Source organism: Lepeophtheirus salmonis, chromosome 6 (genome assembly GCF_016086655.4).
Source record: "Lepeophtheirus salmonis chromosome 6, UVic_Lsal_1.4, whole genome shotgun sequence".
Lineage (NCBI taxonomy): Eukaryota > Metazoa > Arthropoda > Copepoda > Siphonostomatoida > Caligidae > Lepeophtheirus > Lepeophtheirus salmonis.
This window is the reverse complement of record NC_052136.2, coordinates 45,999,349-46,020,984: the sequence shown is the minus strand read 5'-3', so window position 1 is coordinate 46,020,984 and position 21,636 is coordinate 45,999,349. Positions and strand designations below refer to the sequence as shown.

General features: G+C 29.7%; 1 protein-coding gene across 3 annotated transcripts in view; it reads right to left on the bottom strand.

The window, feature by feature from the left end:
- LOC121120063 (uncharacterized) overlaps nucleotides 1-21,636 on the bottom strand; it is a 233,067-nt gene that overhangs the window by 25,583 nt on the left and 185,848 nt on the right. For all 3 annotated transcript variants that reach the window (XR_011780914.1, XM_040714908.2, XM_071889612.1), the window contains exons 6-8: nucleotides 16,321-16,547; nucleotides 7,348-7,597; nucleotides 5,136-5,505 (exon numbers count right to left, since the gene is read on the bottom strand). Coding sequence is in view for 2 of the 3 variants with exons in the window: in XM_040714908.2 (XP_040570842.2) it covers nucleotides 5,136-5,505; nucleotides 7,348-7,597; nucleotides 16,321-16,547 (847 nt within the window). In the remaining variant the exon portion in view is untranslated. The remainder of the gene's footprint in view (nucleotides 1-5,135; nucleotides 5,506-7,347; nucleotides 7,598-16,320; nucleotides 16,548-21,636) is intronic.

Here is a 21,636-nt window from a genome sequence, read left to right as displayed (position 1 = left end):
AAAGAGGAGCCTGTTAGTTATTTTACTATACATACTCACATAAAAAAATATCGTATTTTCGATTACACATAAATAATGGATTAATGATTAACTCTAAAAAATGAGTGAGAGAGAGAGAGAAAGAGAATATCAAGTCTCAGAAAAGTGTTATAGTTCCTTGATTAGACTCTCCGATTTTCGGGTTAATGTTTCCCTCCTGCCCTCTTCTAGACACAATAAAAAACTGACTTTGACGAAACTCTCAAATTAATCTCATTTTTTTTCTACCACTCGGGGGGAAAAAGTACTAGAACCACCAATGGCAACCCTAGATGATATGCTAAAATGAGAATGGATATATTCATAAATAGGTTATGTATTGTTAGTAGTGGTGAAAATCGATTACACTTTGGATATATTAATAAAAAAGAAACCAAAAATCAACATGGTAACCCCGAAAATTTGAAGAATGTATTAGAAGACTTCATCTAGTACAAGGGAGAAAGGAAATTAACGAGGACATTGGCAAGAATTACTGCTATTTTGATCTTTAATTCTACTCAGAGTCCAAGAAGGGCTTTCAATAGAGAATGATAAAAATAAAAAGTGAATATTATCCGCAAGGTGGTGTGACTTTCTGCAGACTGGTCTAATACAAGTGTAGATTGCTTGAGGGCGCTGATGTCTACTCTATGTGATAATGATAATTATGATTCAGGGAGTTGTATTATTTTGTCGCAATACGGCGCCACTCTCTGTCGCCTTATTTACCAAATATTATTAGTAAACAACACTTATGCTATATTTTAACTCCGCAACAAATCTTCAAGGTTACTCTCCGTCTTTTATGGGCAGGCACGAATGTTCAATCAGGTTTTCAATCTATTTAGGAAAGTAAGTTTACTACTCAGGAATGAAATAATAATGGCAACTGCTAAGGAAAAGAAAATCCATTCATTACATTACCAATTCCAAAATAAAAAAATGTTTCAGGGGACTAAGAATATAATGCAACTTTATAGTAATGTTATACAACTATTACACTTAGTTTGAACATTTTACCTTTAGTTGAAGGGATAGTTATTGAACAAAAATAAGGTACATTATCTTGTTCTACGTTTGATAAAACAGTGAAACCGCTAGTTAACAAGGCACACAAATATTTTTAACTGATAAGCCTTATAATAAAAAATATAAGTATTCATGTACTATCCTCAAAAATTAAAAAATAATTATAAGAGCTTTGGAAAAGGAAAATAAACATTTTTCATATTGCCAACTACAATCAATTTCGCAAGCGAGTAAATGATTATAATTTACAACCCTTGTCAGGCATATATAGCCGAAAAGAAAATATGAATTGCACTTCCTTTCCAAGACGTGAATTAAGATTTTAACCAAATTTTGGAGTCATAATAAATCTAACCCCAAAAATCAAAATTCAGGAACTCCGTGTTAAGTTTTAATGAATGGATTTTTTCTAATCAGAATTAATTAAAATTTTAATAAAATCATAATTATTTTTTCATCAATATTTCCTCATAATATCCCCCATCAAATTAGATTTGAAGTATACATAATGCCTAGTAGCGCTCTTTGGTTAGATGAGAGAACAAAAAGTTCTCTACCAGGGATTATCACATTTCATTTCCTTATTTACTCATTAGAATAGTATAATGTCTAATGATGAAAATCGTATATATTTGACTAGTGATGTGCCTCTAGCAAAACTCATAAATTGGAATGGAATCACCGTAGCTCAGGAACAACGTGCTCGGGAGAAGTTATTCTATTGAATTCAATGTGTTTTCGCGCCCGGTGATTCCTAGAGAAAGAAATACACTTTGTGTATATTGTTTTCACTTAAAAGATTCCTAGGTCAGATGAAGTAAATGTTTACTTATACTTTATGAGTGCAACTCTATCTAACCAATTAAAGGAACATAAATAATAATAATAAAAAATCTACTCGAGTTTTATGAATGAAATAAAAAAAGACACAAAAAGCTCGGCTCGGGGATATAGAAAGTAGTGTATTACTCGGAGCTCGTCAAAAAATTGGGATTTCTTTTTCAAGCCCATTATAACATGTGAATCCTCCTGGACTTACTTCCTTTCTTTGCAAAATTTAGAATTTATGTTTTCCCACAGGTAGAAATGTGTTGACTTTTGTGAGATGTGTACTCATTTCGTTTCAAACAAAATCTTTTTTTTTTTAAAAGACTAGCGGGAGTACTCGACATTGCTAGGAATTACTTAGTCGTCTAAAAACTTTTATTTTTCAATATTTTCTCATTAATATGCTTTTATATTAATCAGCATCAGTGCTACTAAAAACATATTTGTGACAAGTTATAACCAGATTTGATTTATTGAATATATAAACTGTTGAATTACGCTCATGACCACGATTAAAATCAGTTAAAACTACTTTTTAGATTAATCTGTGGAACATAAATTACGAAAACAATAGTTATTATAAGATCCTTTTATATGTAAATATATAATATATTCAATTACAAATACAGAGTCCTCTAGAGAACTACAAAAATTTTTAAATGACAAGTTTCAATAATTTATTAAAAAATATTATTTTTTTGACAGACGAATTTTCTAGGGAGTCGAACGTATTAGGGTGAGTATCGAGTTTTCAGGCATGTAACACGTATTCAAACGAGTAACAAATATTCAGGGGAGGAACGAGTATTCAAGTGAGTAACGAGTAAAGCTCGTAATTCCTTGAGTATCTTTTTGAGAAACTTCAAACTACTCAGGTAGTAAAATTCAGCTCGTGGGACATCACTAATTTTGAGCATGTTAAAAAACAAAAAACGAAAATTAACATGGTAATTTGAAGAATATTTTGGAAGAGAGCAGCTTAGTTGCCATTAGATTAGCTACAATAAGTTGTGACGAGGAGGTTTAGGAGAAGTCAATAAACAAGGAGGACATGGAAAAGAATTACTCCGTTCGCGATCCTCAATTGTGCTGAGAGTACAACAAGAAATTACAATACAACTCTGCAACCAATCCTCAAGGTTCCTTTCTGTCTTTTATGAGGACACACAAATGTTCAATCAGCTTTTGAGTAGTAGAAAAGGAAATTCCCTACTCAGAAATTAAATAACAATGATAACAGCTGAGTAAAAGAATATTAATTCGTCAGATTATAATTTCCGAAAAAACAGTCCAGCTAAATAATGCAAACAATTTACATCACAAATAATGTTCTGTAATAGTGAACTAATGAACGGGCCATCACATATATTAAATATTTTAAGAATTTGTCAAAAAGTGTTCTGTATCACGTATTCATAAAATTTATTTTTTATATTTATTGAAACGCCAATCCGGATAATACTTTTTAAAATTTTCATCATTGATTTTAATAACTCTCATTAAAAGGATCTATTTGATGGACATAGGGTACTTTATTTATTTTCTCAAAAGAAGTAATGTGTTCCCTGATTGGTGCCGCTTTCTGGGGCTTAATGGTATTTAAATCCTCTGTGTTGCTCTTAGTTTTTCATGTACACACTCACACGTTGTTACTCAATGTTCTTTCCACAAGAATAACCAAATCAGCTTGACGAACAGAAATTAATATGATATGATGTGCCAGGGAGTACTTTAGCTCGTTGTTAAACCTCTTCTAAAGTTATATTCATTTAAAAAAAAAGTACTACCCATTTTTTTTTCTTTTATAATCCTAAACTCCTGCAAGAATTCATTCATTTTTACATATCGTTTTTGTGATACTCTAAACCCATACTCTTTTTCTTTCCATTTTCTTTATTTTACGCACAAAAAACCTGGACATACTATTAATTTACTTAAAAGTTGGGTACATCGTATAAGTTTGCATGCGCGTCATACTTTCTCATTCTATCTCGAAATTGGACAGAAATAGTGGATAGTTCATGTCTGGAACAAAGTGGAATGTTAGTATGCTTTGAAATTACAAATGAGGGATAGAATGCGACTAGAGGAAATCTATTTTGAAAAAAAAGTGAAAAAGTCATAGTAATAGGGGGTAAATCCTACTCATAATAAACATCATTCTTTAATTCATCTACAGGGTGCGCAATTTGTCTGTGTCGCAAAAAGGATTTTTTTAAACACAATTTCTTCTCAAACCAATTATTATATTTAAATAATAAAACCAAATTTTTAAAGCATTGTTTTATTTATTTTAACCAATAACATCACCTCCTACTTCCATTACAGTCTCTATATGAGGCCGAAAGCGCGAGTAGGCCTTCGCCACTTTACCCCTTGGGAAATCCTGGAATTCCTTCTTGATCCGACTGATAAGTTTTTCTTTGATGTTGCAGTAGGTTTGATTGGTTTGTCGTTCGATTGTGTACCGCATACAAAAAGCCCATTGGATTCTAATCCGGTGAATTTGAAGGTACCGTGAAGATGAAGTCGTCAAAATTGTCTTGGTTCTGTTTGTCCGCAACCCATATTGCTGTTATCTCATAGTAGCCTTTAGATGCCTCAAATTCCCTCCTAGCCTTGCGAAAGAACTTCTGTGTGTTTGTTTTCCTGCCACTCCCAGCGAGGATTCCAAGGACGGCCTTTTCCAAATATTTGCGACCACGAATTCGTCAATTGATTTCATTTTTTTCCGACTGGTGCAAGTTTGAACAAGGTATCAAAGAAAAAGAAAAATCAGTTCGCTAAGTGACCGTCAGAGCGCGTCAAACTGGCGGCATATATAGCTTGTGTACCCTATAGTTTGTATACATAAGATATTGTACATATGTATTTAATTTACTTCCAATAGATTCATTTGTTAAAAATATATGAAGCAAGAAAATAATAATTCAGATATTAATTTAATCCAAGTTCTATAACTTTTCTTTTAAGTATCATTTTTATGTATATCTTATCTATTTAGATATTGCTGATGTACCAAGACAAGCAATATTTGCTTCAATTGCATAGAAAAAGATAAAATTGACATTGGTATTCTATATTTACTCGTAAAGGGGATGCATAAATTCAAGACGCTTGTTCTTTTAAAATACGTATGAACAGAGAAAAAGATGTTCATTTATTAGGAATATGGTTAAATATGATACAAGGCCTTTATTTTTTTTTTGTTATACATATCATTTTAAACGAAAGACGATAATTCTTAATTTACTTACCAAAATAATTTTATCATCTATTTTTGGTATTTTTACGGGCTTTAACCCAGGGCGAATGTGTGCCGGCTTGGCTGGTATGGCAGGCTTTTGAGTTGGTTTAGGAGGAATAGCAGGAGGTGGAGATTTCTCGCGCGTAAGGGTTCGATTATTAGATTCCTCGTCTTCAAAGTTATTATTGTCGCCAACTTTGGTACTGGATTCATCGCCATGATTACGAAATGTGGAAGAAGAATTGAGGACTGGAGCACTACCGTTGGATGAAATACTTATGGTGTCTGCTTGCCGAAAAACAAGTAGGGTATCTCCTTCATTAGAAAATGAGATGGAATCAACTTCATCTTGTGCTGTTGTTAGGGTACTTTCAGAGCATCTGAAATGAGAACATGAGTTTATTTTTTAATTTTCTTAGGAATTATTCTAAATTATAATTGCCAGCCCCTCCCCTCTCCCAACGTGCATTTAGAATTAAGTGTGAGAAATGGATAGCTACTAGATTAGTTATACCCATTTCCGGTCAAAATACCAATTGCAAATAATTTGTAAAAAAAGTTGGACAGAGTCTGCCAAAAATGTATACCTGCAACTAAGGCTTCTAGCTCTGGGATGAATATCATCATTTTTTCAATTTTTGTATCATTGATAGGAATATTTTCCACAATTTACGAAAATGGCATTTAAAAAAAAAAAGGAAGAAGCTTTTTTTTACATCTTAATTACATGAAATAGCTGTCATCTGCGACAGAAATTCATTTAAATGTGTCTGTTATTAGATGTAATCGTTGTTAGAGGCATAGACTTACCCTAGGAGGCACCCCAACTTCCAATCACTAAAAAACAAGATTAAATACTGCTAGGTTTCATATAAGTTTGTAGAAAAATTAAAGATAAATTGGACATAATTATAACCGCAGAGGACAACCACTTCACATAAAGAAGATTTAAAACACTACATTTACAAATTTTTAGAAAGAAATATATGATTTTCCTAAACTACATTCTTACAATGATACCAAATTTACTTATATCATAGCTAGAAGCCTTGGTTGGGGACCCAATATGTCTGTGTTCCCCTCTGTGATTTAAGTTTGAGGGTGTGGCAAATTAAGACATGAGGCACATGAGGTTTTATTTATAAAAAAAAACAGGACCAATATTAATCCTAAAAAAATGTCAAGGGGGAAGGCAAATAATGTAAGCCTGTAGTATAGGATGGATATATTTTCATACACATGTTCTCTCCTTCTAATGTTTGAGTTATGTAGTGCATAGTCAAAAAATAATTTAATGTAATATCTGGATTAATTTAACTCTTATGACATTATTAATCTTCGCAATAAGAATATTTATCCAATTATAATCCCTGCTTTTTTATGGAATATACATCCATACCTAGGCACATACAATACCCTATACCTAACCACATTTATTTCATTTTCATTTGCATTTTAATATATCTTTCGTTTCTTGAAAAATTTAATTAATTTTCTGCTTAAAGGAATGACTTTAATGTATTTATTAGGAAAGGGATTACTTTGAGTTCCTTAATTCTCATCATTTATTTAACAAAGCCAGTTATAATAGTCATGATTGTAATTGTTGTATACATACAACAAGGTGACTGTTTCAGTAAATTAACTTGACAATTTATTTAGCAATTTATGTTTTCATATTCAAGGAACGTTGATTTAAATGGGAAGAGAAGTCATCAACTTATTTGTTTACTAAAAGCCTCTTTCTAAAAAGGTTACAAATTTAGAAAATTAGAGTGAATTCTAACTGCCCCACTTTTCTCGAACATCATAAAAGGTATACCCACAAAATGTATGATGTAAATTATTATACAAATAATTCCATAATTTCTATCAAATACTGAGTTATCAAAAATAGTTTAAAAATAAATCTTAGTTATTATGGAAATAAAATACTGGTCATATTTGGAAACTATTTTCAGCTAATATCTTCGATAAATTATTTACGGCGTTATTACAAAACATAATACTATAAAGTTTTTATATCTTATCAGTCTTATGAATCTTGGAAACTCTTACTAAACTGTACACTATTACAAACAATAATTTAGAAAAAATTCCGTTGTTGGGATAAATTGGCTAACTACTAATTGATTTGTGTTTTTTATGTTTTTTTAGGAAGTGTTTCAAGATACAATAAAGGTAACGAGGTGTAGGCTAAATAATATTATTTAAATACTTACCCTGATGTTGCAGAGAAAGAAGATATCCTTCTATCGAGTATATCCTCAACAGATTTGGCAGAGCGTGGTCTTAAGCGAGGAGCTCCACCTCCTCCACCGGCAAAGGCAACCGAAGAAATGGAAGAGTGATGAAGAGAAGATGAGCTGAGTGTATTGAGATCTAAATCCAGGCTATAGGTGTCTAATGATTGTGACAAGGAGGATGAAAGATTTTCATAGGGTGAGCTCACGAGTAAATTGCCTCCATGTTCTGGGCGAAAAAAAATGTTAAAGAACATTAATATAACAAATCTGAAAGCAAGTGAAACAGACTGTTCCACCTGAAGATTAAAAAACAACAACAACAATGATACGAAAAATGCTATTTTTAAATACAAATCCAAAATTTAATTACACAAGCAATAAAAATATTTAAAGTTAATAGTTATTGTAGTACAATGATTACGAATCTACAAATAATTAATTTTTTCGAATCAAATTTGATTTTTTGATAATTTTCAATTAAAATTTTAAAAGTACTTTAACTCTTTTTATAGGGCTGAACAAACTTTAGAATATGAATAAAAAAATTGTAATCCCCATGAAAATAAATATATTATCTGCAAAATTGCATATTGATTTATAATTAATTTGATATTACCTAATCAACAGAAAGTGCAATTAAAATGTAAGAAGTACGCGTTTTAGAAAGGGTTCTGTTTGGAATATAATAATACCTTGGTTTTTCATTTGTTTTAAAATCAAAAGAATTTAAAGCACAAATAATAAAATATGTCGTGTAAACAAATCTATTTGCGTCTAGTAGGTCTAGTTTAGCAGCAATATTGATATGACTTAATTTTTTTAATGTCAAAATTGCTCTAGGTGGATATTTTTACCTATTAATAATGTTCATAACAATAACTTAAAAATGCCCTATGTATTTGGTTATCAGTTGTCGATTCCCTCGTCTAACTTGATACGTCATGGCTATTTTATAATTTATTATTTTTGATAAATAAACATAATAGTAGGATATGATATACTTATGCACCATTTCTAAAGGACTGGAGTCCAATTTCTTGTTAATCCCTCGAGTATATAAATATATATATATATATTGGTTATCTTACTATTTTAAGGAATAAATTTTGGCTATCATATAGAAATACAAATGTATAGCAATGATTTTAATTAAATACTATAAAGCAATATTATAATACATTATAGAATAAAATACTATCTAAGATTTTAATGTTACGAAATTATATGATTATATATCTTTAATTTATTTTTGAAAATTGTGGGGAGATCATATGACAATGATAGCCTCGAAGTACGTTGGATATAATTAGTAGTTGTTATGATTGACTTATTTAACTAACTACCAAATAATTTTGGGCATTTTTGAAGTTTCTTTTTATGGGAAAGGTTGCGTGATACAATAAAGATAAGTTCGCGTTGTACGAGTAATTATTAATTTTTTTTAATATAACATAATTCATTATCATGGTATTTTTAATATTTCATCAAATAATCTCAAACAACTTTTGTATCAAATAAATAGAAATCCAATCAATATTACTGAAGAACATTTTTTTTTTGTAAATAATAGACTGATTATTAACATTTCAAATCTAAGCCTTTGGGATTACAACAACTGAAAAACGGTGGCATTATTTCATTCCAACAAAAACCCAGAAAAATGTGTTTTTTACCTACAAATTCCATTTCTTTTGATAATCCCACATGAGCTATAAAACTATTTTCCTAGTCAACATACCTTTTTGTGAAAACAGTCATATTTTTATTTGGGTTACTAATATTTTTCTTGTTCAAACAAAATTGTTTCAAATCTATAGAGATTGTTAAAGTAAATTATATAAAAGAATTGGTACAAAAAACTAATTACAGATTCCTTACCCGTCTATCAAGTACTATTAAAGATAGATATTGAATATATAAAGTATATTTTTTAAAGTAAAACTTTATTGACTAGTATTATTATTTATAAAATGTTTGGTCTCTTCTTTTTTAAAGTTATCTTAATATATAGAGTGGGAACCCAAAACATGAAGAAATATTTATTTACGATTTTATGCTCATTATTTTTAACTTCAAGGTGTCATTACACAACCAAACGACAGATGAAAGAAAAAAAAGTTTAGTTTTTATTCCATATCTCTAAGTGTCATAGCAACAACTTTAAAGGCAAAGCATGTATGATATCCTCCGCGCCGGTTTCAGTGCCAAGAAGGCTGCAAAGACTGTTGGCATCTCCATTCAGACTGCCTACAACACTAAGACGACCAACACATCCCCATACAGCCAAGAACAAAAAAAACTTCTGCTCCAACAGTATGACTGGCTTATAGTTTTCCTTCATGGGGCCCTTCTCTAGTCCTCTGGACTGTGCAGGTGTCTTGCAGAAAAATGTCTACCGCACTACTCATCCAAATTTGGATTCGCTCCGAATTGCCATCATGACAGCGTAGTAAGCCATGGAGTGACTTTCATCGTTAAGAGCTGCCAATCGTTCGCCGGGATGTTGAGGCTGTTATTGCTTGTGAACATATTGAATAAAAGTATAGCTATATATAATATTTAAACATATCACAAATTGTTTTTGAGTATTCTTTTCCTGATTTCCTAAAAATCACTTGCTACTGAAAGTTTTGGGTCCCTACTCTCTATACATATATATTTAAATATAACAAAAATATTATGCTGCGCTTATATTATTTTAAATGTTGAAGATTCCTCTTCTTATTGCAATAATAAATTTTCTCCATCAATAATAATGTAAAAAACAGTTGATATTAACAAGAGTCCTAATTTTATTTTTACCATATGTATGTCTTTAATGCCTACTCTTTGTGTTAAACAAACTCTCATCCCTAATTATCTTAGAAACACCTCGAAGATTTACTATTAGCTCTCTCATTTTGGGTGAGTGGATTTTCCTTGGGGAATGTTTCATTTTTTTTTTGGAATTATCAAACTTTACTTTACTTAACAGACAAATTGATACAAAAGTAGATAATAATTATTACTAATGACTCCATAGAGCCTGATAGAGTTAAATTTAAATACATCATCATATCGTTGAAAAAAAAAAAAAAAAAAAAAAAACTGTAACAACTCCTCGATTTTTTTTCTTTTCTTTTTTTGGGGCGTGTAAAATATAATTAACAACCTATTTAATAAAGTACTACCTGCCTTAATCAATAATTATACAAATGATAAGATTTTTTTTTCCTACTTCCTTTTTTTCTCTTTTACCCTTATCCTGAATGATTTATAAAGGGAAAATTTTGCCGGTGTCCTACTTGAAGTAAAATCCCTTTTGCACCCTTGTATAACCTCTTTTATTTTACTTTATAATTTAAAAGGGGAGTAAATCTCTGAGAAACACTCACAATGAGGTTTGTATAGTTTACTTTCTCTCTCCTACTTTGAATATATCAGCAAAATTTTGTTTTACTTTTTTTTACCAATAAAATTATAAACATATGCAAAGCTATGAGTACAACTTGATAAAGCTATAAATTTTATTTCAAATATCCATTGTAATTTATTCCAATGTTCTTTTTAAAAAATATCCTGCACAGTAAAAAAAAACGATAAAATGTTCTCATAGGTTTTTAGAACATTCGTCAATAATTTCTTTGAAAAAATATGAAAATTGTATTCTAAGTTGTATTAAAGTTGATAACTTTTCTATATTTTAGAATAAGACCAACTTTTGCAAAATTTATATAATAAATCCTACTCATCGTTGTAATTAATGAATGTGTAAAGCTTATTTTTTTTCATTTTTAAGTAGTACTTATTCTTTTGTTATCTGTGCAATAATTTAACCCACATTTAATATATAAAGGTGTTGCATATGTCTTGATATTGACTATATTAGTTATAAACATTGAAAGCGATATGCACATATGGGCTGTTTAAAAATTACATCATAGAAATATAATCATGGGAGGATATCATTTTCTGGTTCAGTATGCTTCAAATATGTAGTTTTTATCTAATAACTTTTCATTTAGTTGTATTTCCATCGATGGATTTACTAAAATATTTTAGTAAGGGAGTGAAGACAAAAGAAATCACTCACAAAGATCAAGGAAAGGGGAAATGTCTAAATAGTTTTTTACTTCATATACGTAAAAAAAAGTCCAATATTTCACTGACATATTTTGATCAATTTTAGGTCATGGATTCAAATTTCTGAGTAGATTAACATAGTTCTGGGACAATCGAACACTTTTTTTTGCCAAAGGAAAATTTGGCTGAAAAATCATAATTTTATTCTGATATTATGCTGGTTCGTCGATCCATGAGTAATTTTCTATATGTATAATTCATTAAGTCGAATTATAATTAGATGATAATAGAAAAGAGATAAGCACTTTTTCCATTAGAATTGCTGTTGTGTTTTTTAATTACTTAATTCATTTAAAGTAATACAGCGGTAAAGATTCGAACCACATACTACTATGATGTTTTTATATAATAATCATTCATAAATATAAAAATAAGATAATTTTTTATTTTTAAAAAGAACACTAATTAATTTATCTACAAATCATATATAGTATATGCACAATAAAATGGTTTGTTTTTCTTTTTTTCCGAATTTTTATTAAAGTTAGTATGCTGAAATGCTGAGATGTACAGAATTTCATTTTCTTAGGATTTCATCTTTAGGTAGCACATCTGGTTCAAAGTTTGAAAGGAGGCAATAAGTAATTTATTTTATCAATAAATTTTAAGATAGAGGATTAATCATTATTTTGCATTAACTGATTATGATAATCAGTATTTTAACCTATAAAAAATATTAATAATTTTTTTTTCTTAAGCTACTCTATGGAAAAAAGAGAGAAACAAATAAAATAATTTTGATCTTTCTTTTTAAAAAAAGTAAAAAAATTTAGAAAAAAACCTTTTTTTAGGTTTAAAAAACGTCTATTGTGAATAGAATGAAAATAAAATATCAATAAATTCAATATAATTTTTCGACAAAATCTCCCAAATGGTCTTCCGGCAAAAATGTTTTGGCCAAAGCTCTGCGCATTAACATGCACAAGGATATGAGCTACAGTTTAAAGTCTTCATTTGACTTAATTTGGGCCTTATAATGTCTTTAAAATAAAATCTATCAACTTATATTTTTTAATATTTTTGTAACATAGAGTACAATTTATAAGGATTAATTACAATAATTTGTTGATAAAAATTGACAATAACACAGAGGAACAATTAGGGGTGGGGTCTGTATAAATGAATTAAAGACAATAATCGAATTTGTCCATGAGCGCAAAATCCCAAAATGATCACTGCTTTTTTTCTCAGTAATTTGACTTTTGAAATATCTGGGGTTTTAGTAATTTGGGACTAATCATCGTTCAGAGTCATTTTCACCGTTAAAAAAAATCCCTTAATTACAAGTAGGAATGATAAAACTTATGTAAAATTGTTTTTTATGATTAAAAAAGGTTTTTATTGATTCTGTATTTTGTTCTCAACTCTATATATTTCCGTCTTCAAGCTGAAAATTAATAAAAAACGACACTCTTCTTTAAACCCTTATAACTTATTCATAATACATATTAATGAGAAATATCATAGCATATATTATTGAAAAATATTCAGTGTGTAATTTAAAAAAAGATCTATATCTATGCATCTCCAAGGATTTTGTTCCATTATGTTATGATCACATTTTTATGATAATAGTCCAAATTATCATTATATTTTTTCTGATTTGTATGGTAATTTCATGACTTTTTGCCTTGTAAAAGGAATATCGAGGCATTCGAATGAAGACACTTCAAACTTGATCATCCATCTCAAGAGATATTTAAATTCGGATTCCGAATTCGAAGAAGGATAACAGGAAGATAATTTGTCCGCAGAAAACTACCAAGCCTCATAAGGGAGTAAAGTGGACTCCTTCCATTGGATTCTAGGATATATAAGGGTTCTCGGTGCTTTGAAATGCGTCGGCGGTGCAGTTTAAACTGTCTTGAGGGCCAATACTTCAACTGTACAACCTGAGAACTGTGCTGTATATTTAGATCATAAGGATTTGGGCTCCTTGATGCTCAAGGAAGCGGCTGCGAGACTGCTAGTTCGGCGCCTGACCCAGAATAAAGCAACTACTTCCTCATTGCGGACAATGGAGATAGGGGAACAGCAAAGTCGGTGTTTGATCCAGAACAGAACAATCACTTCCTCATTGCGTGTCATGGAGACAAAAGAGCAGCGAGAATCAAAATAAATACTAGCAATCAAGAGTTCGGGTATAAATTCTAAAACTTCTGAGGATTGCCTTAAGTAGCTTCTTATGTTGGAGTGATAACGAAGGATATAATTTCACTTCTTTTGCCGCCGGCATGCAGGCCGTATCATTAGCATTTGGATTTTCAAGAAAAGGTTGGTATATCTAGTAGCGGATGCCATAAATGTTGCATTAAGTTCGTAAGGGTATTTTGGCTCATAGGATATAAACTTTCCAGCAATTAATGCCTTGGAGCTTACTAAAGCAAAATTAATAGCTTTAGACGCCTGTGGAGACTGTATCTTCCTTGGAAATAATCCAAAGAGTATAAAAGCTTTGATTAAATTCAAAGTTCCATTTTCCATACCCTAGATGTTGATGGCGACATATCTTTGCAGAATTTTGACATCCCTGCAATCCACAAAGGCATGTAGTATAGTGTTAAAATGTTCCTACAATCTATGCATGGTTTATAAAATTTGTTACAATTGGCAGAGATTTGATATTGAACGGTAAATTTCCTACGATCCGAAATATACATAAGGGAAGATAAACTTATTTTTCTTCAATATTCTTGAAGCCTTAACAAATTTGAATAGTAATCACAAATAGATTGAGCTTCGTCTGTTGGTTTAATAAAAGTCATTTTAGGATGCTAGGGTTTTAGAAACAATAAAATCTTTTGTTGCTCTTTTTAAATTGAAGTAAAAACGACCAAAGAAAAAGGGGGCTTGCGCTTTTAGGTCATGAAAGGTTAAAATATATTTTCGCAGGGCTTCTTCCACCTAATTTCTTCGGAGTGCTAAGATTCCTAAACAAGACAGGCTTAAGAAGCCTGTCTTGTTCGTATTATTACTTGCTTCGGATTATATACAGAATAGAATTCCTATTGAATAAAGGAACAACTGACCAAATAATGAGTTAAGCTGCAGCCAATACCGGAGATCAATTTTCTCGTTTGCTGAGATGAAGTACCAATCATGAGTCTATGGTAGAATTCGCTTGATGAAAGCTGTCTCATCCATTCAACGTCCGGTTACCTGAACATATTGATAAAAATCTTGATATTTATTTTTGGAATTATAATCCCTCGGACACTCAAAAATGAACAGAAAGTATTAACGGTACTCATTTTTACTCAATCTCTAAACCGGATTACAAGTCCAACTGACAATATCTTGTGGTAATCAGGGCATTTTCTTCGACGACTTTATTGATTAAACAATCCAATCTTGTTTATCTATTTTGTATACAAGTTGTAACTTTTATAAAAAATTTGTACTATTCTCAACCAAAAAAACTAGAATCGCCATAGCTTATGGACAACACGCTCGGGAGAAGTTATTCTATTGAATTCAATGTGTGTTCGCGCCAAGGCGTTTCTTAGAGAAATAAATATACTTTGTATATGGATTTCACCAAAAGATTCCTAGGTTAGGTGGAGTAAATGTAATATTGTGATAATTACTTATACTTAGTCAGTACAACTCCATCTAACCAATTAAAGGAACATTAAAAAAAAAAAAAAAGATTACTAATTTTTTGAAGAACAGTACATGGATGAGGATTATGTAATAATTGAATATTATTCCATGAATGATCGATATATTAATAGTCTAATTTTTTACTATTATAAACAAAAATACTGATATATGAGTATTCTGTGGCACAGCTTAATATTCAAATGCTCACAAATTTTTTAACTCATGAATAAGATCCATGTAATCTTAATGGATCAAAAATAAATTAAAGTATTAATGTAGAGTTGGTAATTAGAATGCCCAATGTTGCAGTTACATAATGCATCTTAAGAATAAGAAATTGTAACTTGTACAATTTGTTTATACAAGTTGTAACTTGTACATAGATTGCAACTATATATAGACTAGAATACAGTTTTGACATAATGTAGTTGGAAGGGGATATTCCTCATTCATTGTGATCAAGAGGCACATTTTGCATATTAAGAAAGAAAAAGGATCATTATATATCATGGCCTGCTGTTAGGTATATTTCATTTACCAAACAGTCTCATTCACCAATTATTTATTTCACAAGAAAGACTTGACACAGAACAGGGAAATCCGTCAAAGAATCTTATTTTAATATTACATTATTTAGATGAGTGATCACATTATCAAGCAAATTTAAATTATGTTTGTTATTTGCAATTAATTATCTATGTATTCCTATTCCTTGTTAGCATAAAAGTGAGCCATTTCTTTTTATACACAAAGGTTGAGAGATAGCATGACAGCGTTTTATGTTGAAATTTTTAAAAGTAAATTTTTAGGGGTGAATTGGGGATTTTTACAGTTCACGGTTAAAAAATAGGCCTTTGTTTTTGAAATTTTGGATCTTGCATTTTTCAGGAAATATATTACAGATTTTCTTTCAGAATATTGAAATATCCAGTGTATTACATGGTCTTTTAATGAAGTCCAATCCCTATTTTTGCACTTTCGGTTTATGAAAATGGTTTTATACAGGTTTTAGTAAATACAAATTTACATATTTTAGATATATTATAGGAAGTACCTAATTTTTTTATGGTATTTTGTTTTGCACCAGTTGTTGTATATATATTTTTTTATAAATTACCCAATATACATATTCTACATCTAGATGATAATGAAATATTTAATGTTAAAAATGAAATAAAATTTCGAATTAAAATGAGTTTTATAAGACTATTTATGAAAGATTACCGAGGATAATTTTAATTATCTCTTTGGATACAGGTGTTTTAATATCATTCATCACATCAATCACGGTTTTCCCATTAGAATCTTGGAGACTTGGATTCACATTTTCTTGTAAAAGTACTTCTACGACATAAATTTTTCCACAAATGGCGGCTTCGTGCAATGCTGTACCTCGGGGTGTACGAACGTTAATATCGAATCCAGCTTTTAGGATTAGCTCAATAACTTCTCTAGAATAAAAAAAAATCAATGTAGTAAAAAGGATAAGCTTACAAAATCGACTTGTGTAATTATAATAATACTAGCAGGTGTATCCGATATTGCTCAGAGTTATTAGGCATCCACTAACAGATACACTTTGCTTTAATAATATACATATGTATTCCCCCTTTCTGTTCTTTTTTTAATATGACACGCTAAGTTTTAGCTACACAAGCTCGTTGCTACATTGTTATTTCTTAGAACAAGAAGTCATGCAGTTCTAAAATATTACAAACTTTACTTTATTAATATAAATATTATTATCGACATTTTCCTCAACAAATTTGATTTAAATAACAAGTTTTACAAATTATTATTTATTAATGTAAATATTCTTTTAAATTGTTTGAAAAAAATCATGGTATATGAAGGACTTTAACGACTTTCACTTATTAGAAAGCGTACAAAAGGATGATGAAAGCTACATATGTGCTTATTTTCTTAATTAAATTATTTTATTAATGATCATAGTTATTCTCACGGGGGAAATACACTCCTCATTAAATATTTATGGGAAACTAAATGGTGAATTTTATTATATTCTTAATAAGAAATGACCATATAATTATAAAGTTAACTGCAATACTGAGTGTATCTTTAGGATAATATGCAAATATATAATTAATAAGTACATAGCCGGTACTACTGGCATATATCACGACTCTTAGCATCGTTGCCGGCGTCAAACAGTTTTTGTAATGACTTCACGCTTCTCCTCTTGCTGCTTCATGGTGAAATAGATCCGATTAAGTATAGAAACAAAAGATTGTTGTCTATGGACAGTACTTTCAGATGAAGTTAGAGCTTAGCAAGATAAACGCACTAGATACTTCTGCCCACCCCCATATACTCAAGATTATATTTCAGTAGAGTCGTTATCTAGCGACGACAACACAACCCTAAAATTAAGTATTTTAATTACCTTATATAATTATATTATTACTTCATGCGTTTACTATGAATTTCTATTTATTTTTTATGATTTGTTTTAGGTTTTTGAGAATTATAAAATTTGAATTTTGTACATTAAATAAAATTAAACAAATTGACAAGTAGTTTTTTATGTATTAATTTTAATAAAAATGCCGCAGTGTATGGCAAATAATATTCTGCTTTTAAATATGGTCATATAATAATTTTGGGAAAATACAGTTTAAGTGTTAAAAAAAAAAATACTTATCTTTTTTGAAGGATTTTGCTTGGAAAAGATTAACTCCTTGAATTTTTCACTTTTTACAAGCAAAATGTATTTATTTGTAGCATAAATAATAAGTATTTGATTTACAAAAAGTATGCTCAGTTTAGGAGCAATATTGATTTCTATTCAATTTTTTTGCACTAAAACTCATTTGAAATTGATGTAATAATATATAAAAAATCCATTGTTCAGTTATTTATACTTAGTTATTTCATTTCCTTATATAATGTCACTTGTTTTAAATTTAAAGTTATTTCTGCATTAAAAAAGTTAAACCTAAGTGATATTGCTGTAGGACAAAAATATATATCTGCAAGTTTGAGAGGTGCAAAGAAAATTTGTACATATAAGATGGACAAATTCATTTTTCCTCTAAAAAACTTGAGACTAAAAATCTTTTTTATACATATGCACCGCCCAAAAGTATGTAACATTCTTTTGGACAATAAAATATGTTTTGATTGTTCCTAATTTGTTTGCACAACCATAGTACAAATGCATTTTGCATGAGCATGATGACTTTTTCTCTAATGTTTTTTGACAATACATAATATTGTATAAACAAGTATATGCAAATTGAGTATTTAAATAAATGACAATTTTATTATGTACATTTTAGATAATACAATCTAATACATACTCATGAAGTTTGTGGTATTCTACTTTAAAACAAGTGCTTTAAAATGAAAGCATGCAACTTTCAAGATATATATTATAATATTACTTACATGACCATTATATGATCTCTCTTTAAAAGATACATAAAGAATAAAGATGGTCATTTAACCGTGAGAGTTGACGTCAAAGCTTTTTAGATAAATTCAACATTCACTTGCTATCATTAAAAGACACTACGTGAATACTGCCCCCCTCCCCCAATTTACAAAACTAAGTTTTCTCCTTTATTTTAATGACCACGTCATTCTAAAAATGTATTTGTACAAAAAAATAGGTGTTTCTTCAAACTACCATAATTATAAAATTATGATAATATGTTGTTTTTTTTTACATAAAAGTAAATTATGATCAAAAACTTATACATCACTTATCGACTTACTAACATAATTTTAGCGAAAATATTTTATCATTTCGAAATTTATCAAAAAATAACTGAGAGGTTTTATTCGATTAAGTAAAATTTTGAGATTTGAAACATTGATTTTTTCTTTTGTTATTTGCATATATTAATAAAATAAATATATACTTAAAAGGTTTGAGCTCCTTGCAGCAGCGAAAAAATGTATAAAGAGGGGGGTCAAACTACATAGATAGTTTATTTATTTAAATAATGTCAGTGAGTGTTGATTATGTATAAACAATACATATAAGACAAGTATAAAAAGCTATAAAATAAGAAAATGGGATCGAGAGGTAATAACAACTAAAAGCCAGCCAAACATCATATAAGTATACAATTTTTCTAATATAGTTTTTAATAAAGTCTTTCAAATGCTTTTCATTTTCATTATTTCTAATAGGCAGGTAGAAACTATTGCCACATTTCATTACCCACAAGAAAAATTTCTACTGAGTTAAGAATTTATAGATAAGAAGAAGTTCTGTCGTAGTGGTTCCCAAAAGGACGATCGCGACCTCATTGGGGATCGGGGGACACAATGGTAAGGTCGCAGAATGATTTTCAAAAAGAGAAGAATATAATTTAAATTGACATTACTTTTAGTGACATCAAAACTTAAATAATGATGAATGTATATATTTCATATAAAACTTAAAGGCCCTACAAAATATATTTATGTTATTTAGCCTTTATTAAAAAAAATATGAAGATATAGGAAGAATATATGTATGTATACGTCGAGGATCAATCCAAATTTAAGGCCCTCAAAAACATGCTTAACAAGATTAAAAATTAATTAATAATTCCTAGATTCTGTTGTGAAGGTGAAATCAATAAAGTAGTTAATTAATTCTGAAGCTTTGTTTTGCAAAGGAAAACAATTTATTTGGGGAATTCAAATATCCTGTTTGTCAATTGGTGTATATTTATATCGATTTTATTATAATATTTAGGATTGAAATCTTTATTTTTTATCAATATAGTCAAATAACTTATATTATTTACCTTTGGGATAACATTATAGCTTTAGGTCATATAAATGCATGAACTCCAAATGTTATATTCATTTCTCAATGGGAGGTGTAAGGGTGGTACATTAGCTAGCCTTATATTTTAAGGGTTGAACTCAAAAAGTTTGGGAACTACTGCTCTATCGGACAGTGAAGAGATCTTCTTGTGATGTAGGTAAAGTTACCATGATTTGAGATCCAAGCGCAGGTATATTGACACAAAACTTCCCATGATATAAACGATGAAACGTTAAAATGTCCTTTGTGCTTTTATGCCGGCCTTTCTGAGATTATCTATGTAGGAGTCTCCATTGTATATTAGTCGTACAAATCTCCTCTAAATTTTCTCAATTGTAATGATTAGATAAAATGTCGTTGGGTTCCATGCTTCGGATCCATATATTAAGATAGGTAAGCCATATAAACAATACAACTTGGTCAGAATACCTGGGCAGTGAAGTTTGAAATTCTTCTTTAAGAGTTTTTGTACTTTGAGAATTTAAAGTCACAAGATTTCAAGCTCATTACATTCATTTACTATTTTGAGCCTGTTGATTTTTTTTTTTTTTTGTGAAGGAAACTGCACATTTTTTACTAAATTGATAGGTAGCTTCCATGTTTTTCTCCTAGAAATGAATGTATGAAACATTTTATCACCATTGCAATAGATTATATTGGAGTCATAGAAAAAGAGATGTACTATATTTTGAAGGGTAAGAGCTAAATCATTAATATAGATTGCAAATAGAGTATGGCCCGGGGACTACCCTGATGAACGGAGGAGGAAACTGTAGAGAGGAAGGACCTTGCAGAATCTTTTACGACACTTTGAGTCCTGTGTTGCAGTCTTGATTTGATCTACCACAGGAAATGCTCTCTAATCCTTAATATAAGTATTGATGGGCATGGAATTTTAGACTCATGAAATAATCAAGCATGCAGCCTAACTTGTTTTTCTTTACTCCTTCTTGAAGGAATGGAATAAAAAATGATCAACCATTCAACCTTTTATTTTCCATTCACTTAGGAATAAAATTCTGCATGATTAGTCCAGGACTATATAATTCAAATTTGTAGTTCCTCACTTTGAATTTTATAGAATTTATTTATGAATTCACTTATTTTGTAGTCTTTAGTAAAAAAAAAATTGTTAAAGGAGTTATTTGGTAAAAATTTGTCAATAGCTTTTGATTATACTTTACAAAAATAATAATAAAATACTTCAAATAAAATAAACAGAAGAAATTAAACTAATCAAAATATTTTCTTATCCAATTTCCGATCTGGTAGTATAAAAAAATGTCGTTCCGATATTTTTCAAATGATCAGATGTACCGATATCCCTTAAAGCATAATATTAGTTTTGTCAGAATTGGTCAATTTTGTTTGTCAACAAATTCATATCCTTAGGATTTTATTTGTTTGTAAATACTTTAGTTGATCGAAAAGGCTAAGTCGTGAGAGAAATATTTATTTCAATAAAAAATATTTTAGTTATCAAATACGGATTCATCAATTTGATCCTGCTTTAGTAATCTTAGCAACAAGACCGCTGAAGAAAAGGGCAATTTTTATGGTAGAAAATTGTTGTTTTGTTCCAAATTTTATAACGAAACCGAATTAGTAAGTTCTTACAAGAATTTTACGGGGAGGGGATTTTTGGATTTACAGACCAAAATCAATACTAACATCTAAATATAATCGATTGAATCTTTTTATAGTAATATTAGTCCTAAGTTTTTTTTTCTTCACAAATTACATTTGAATACGAA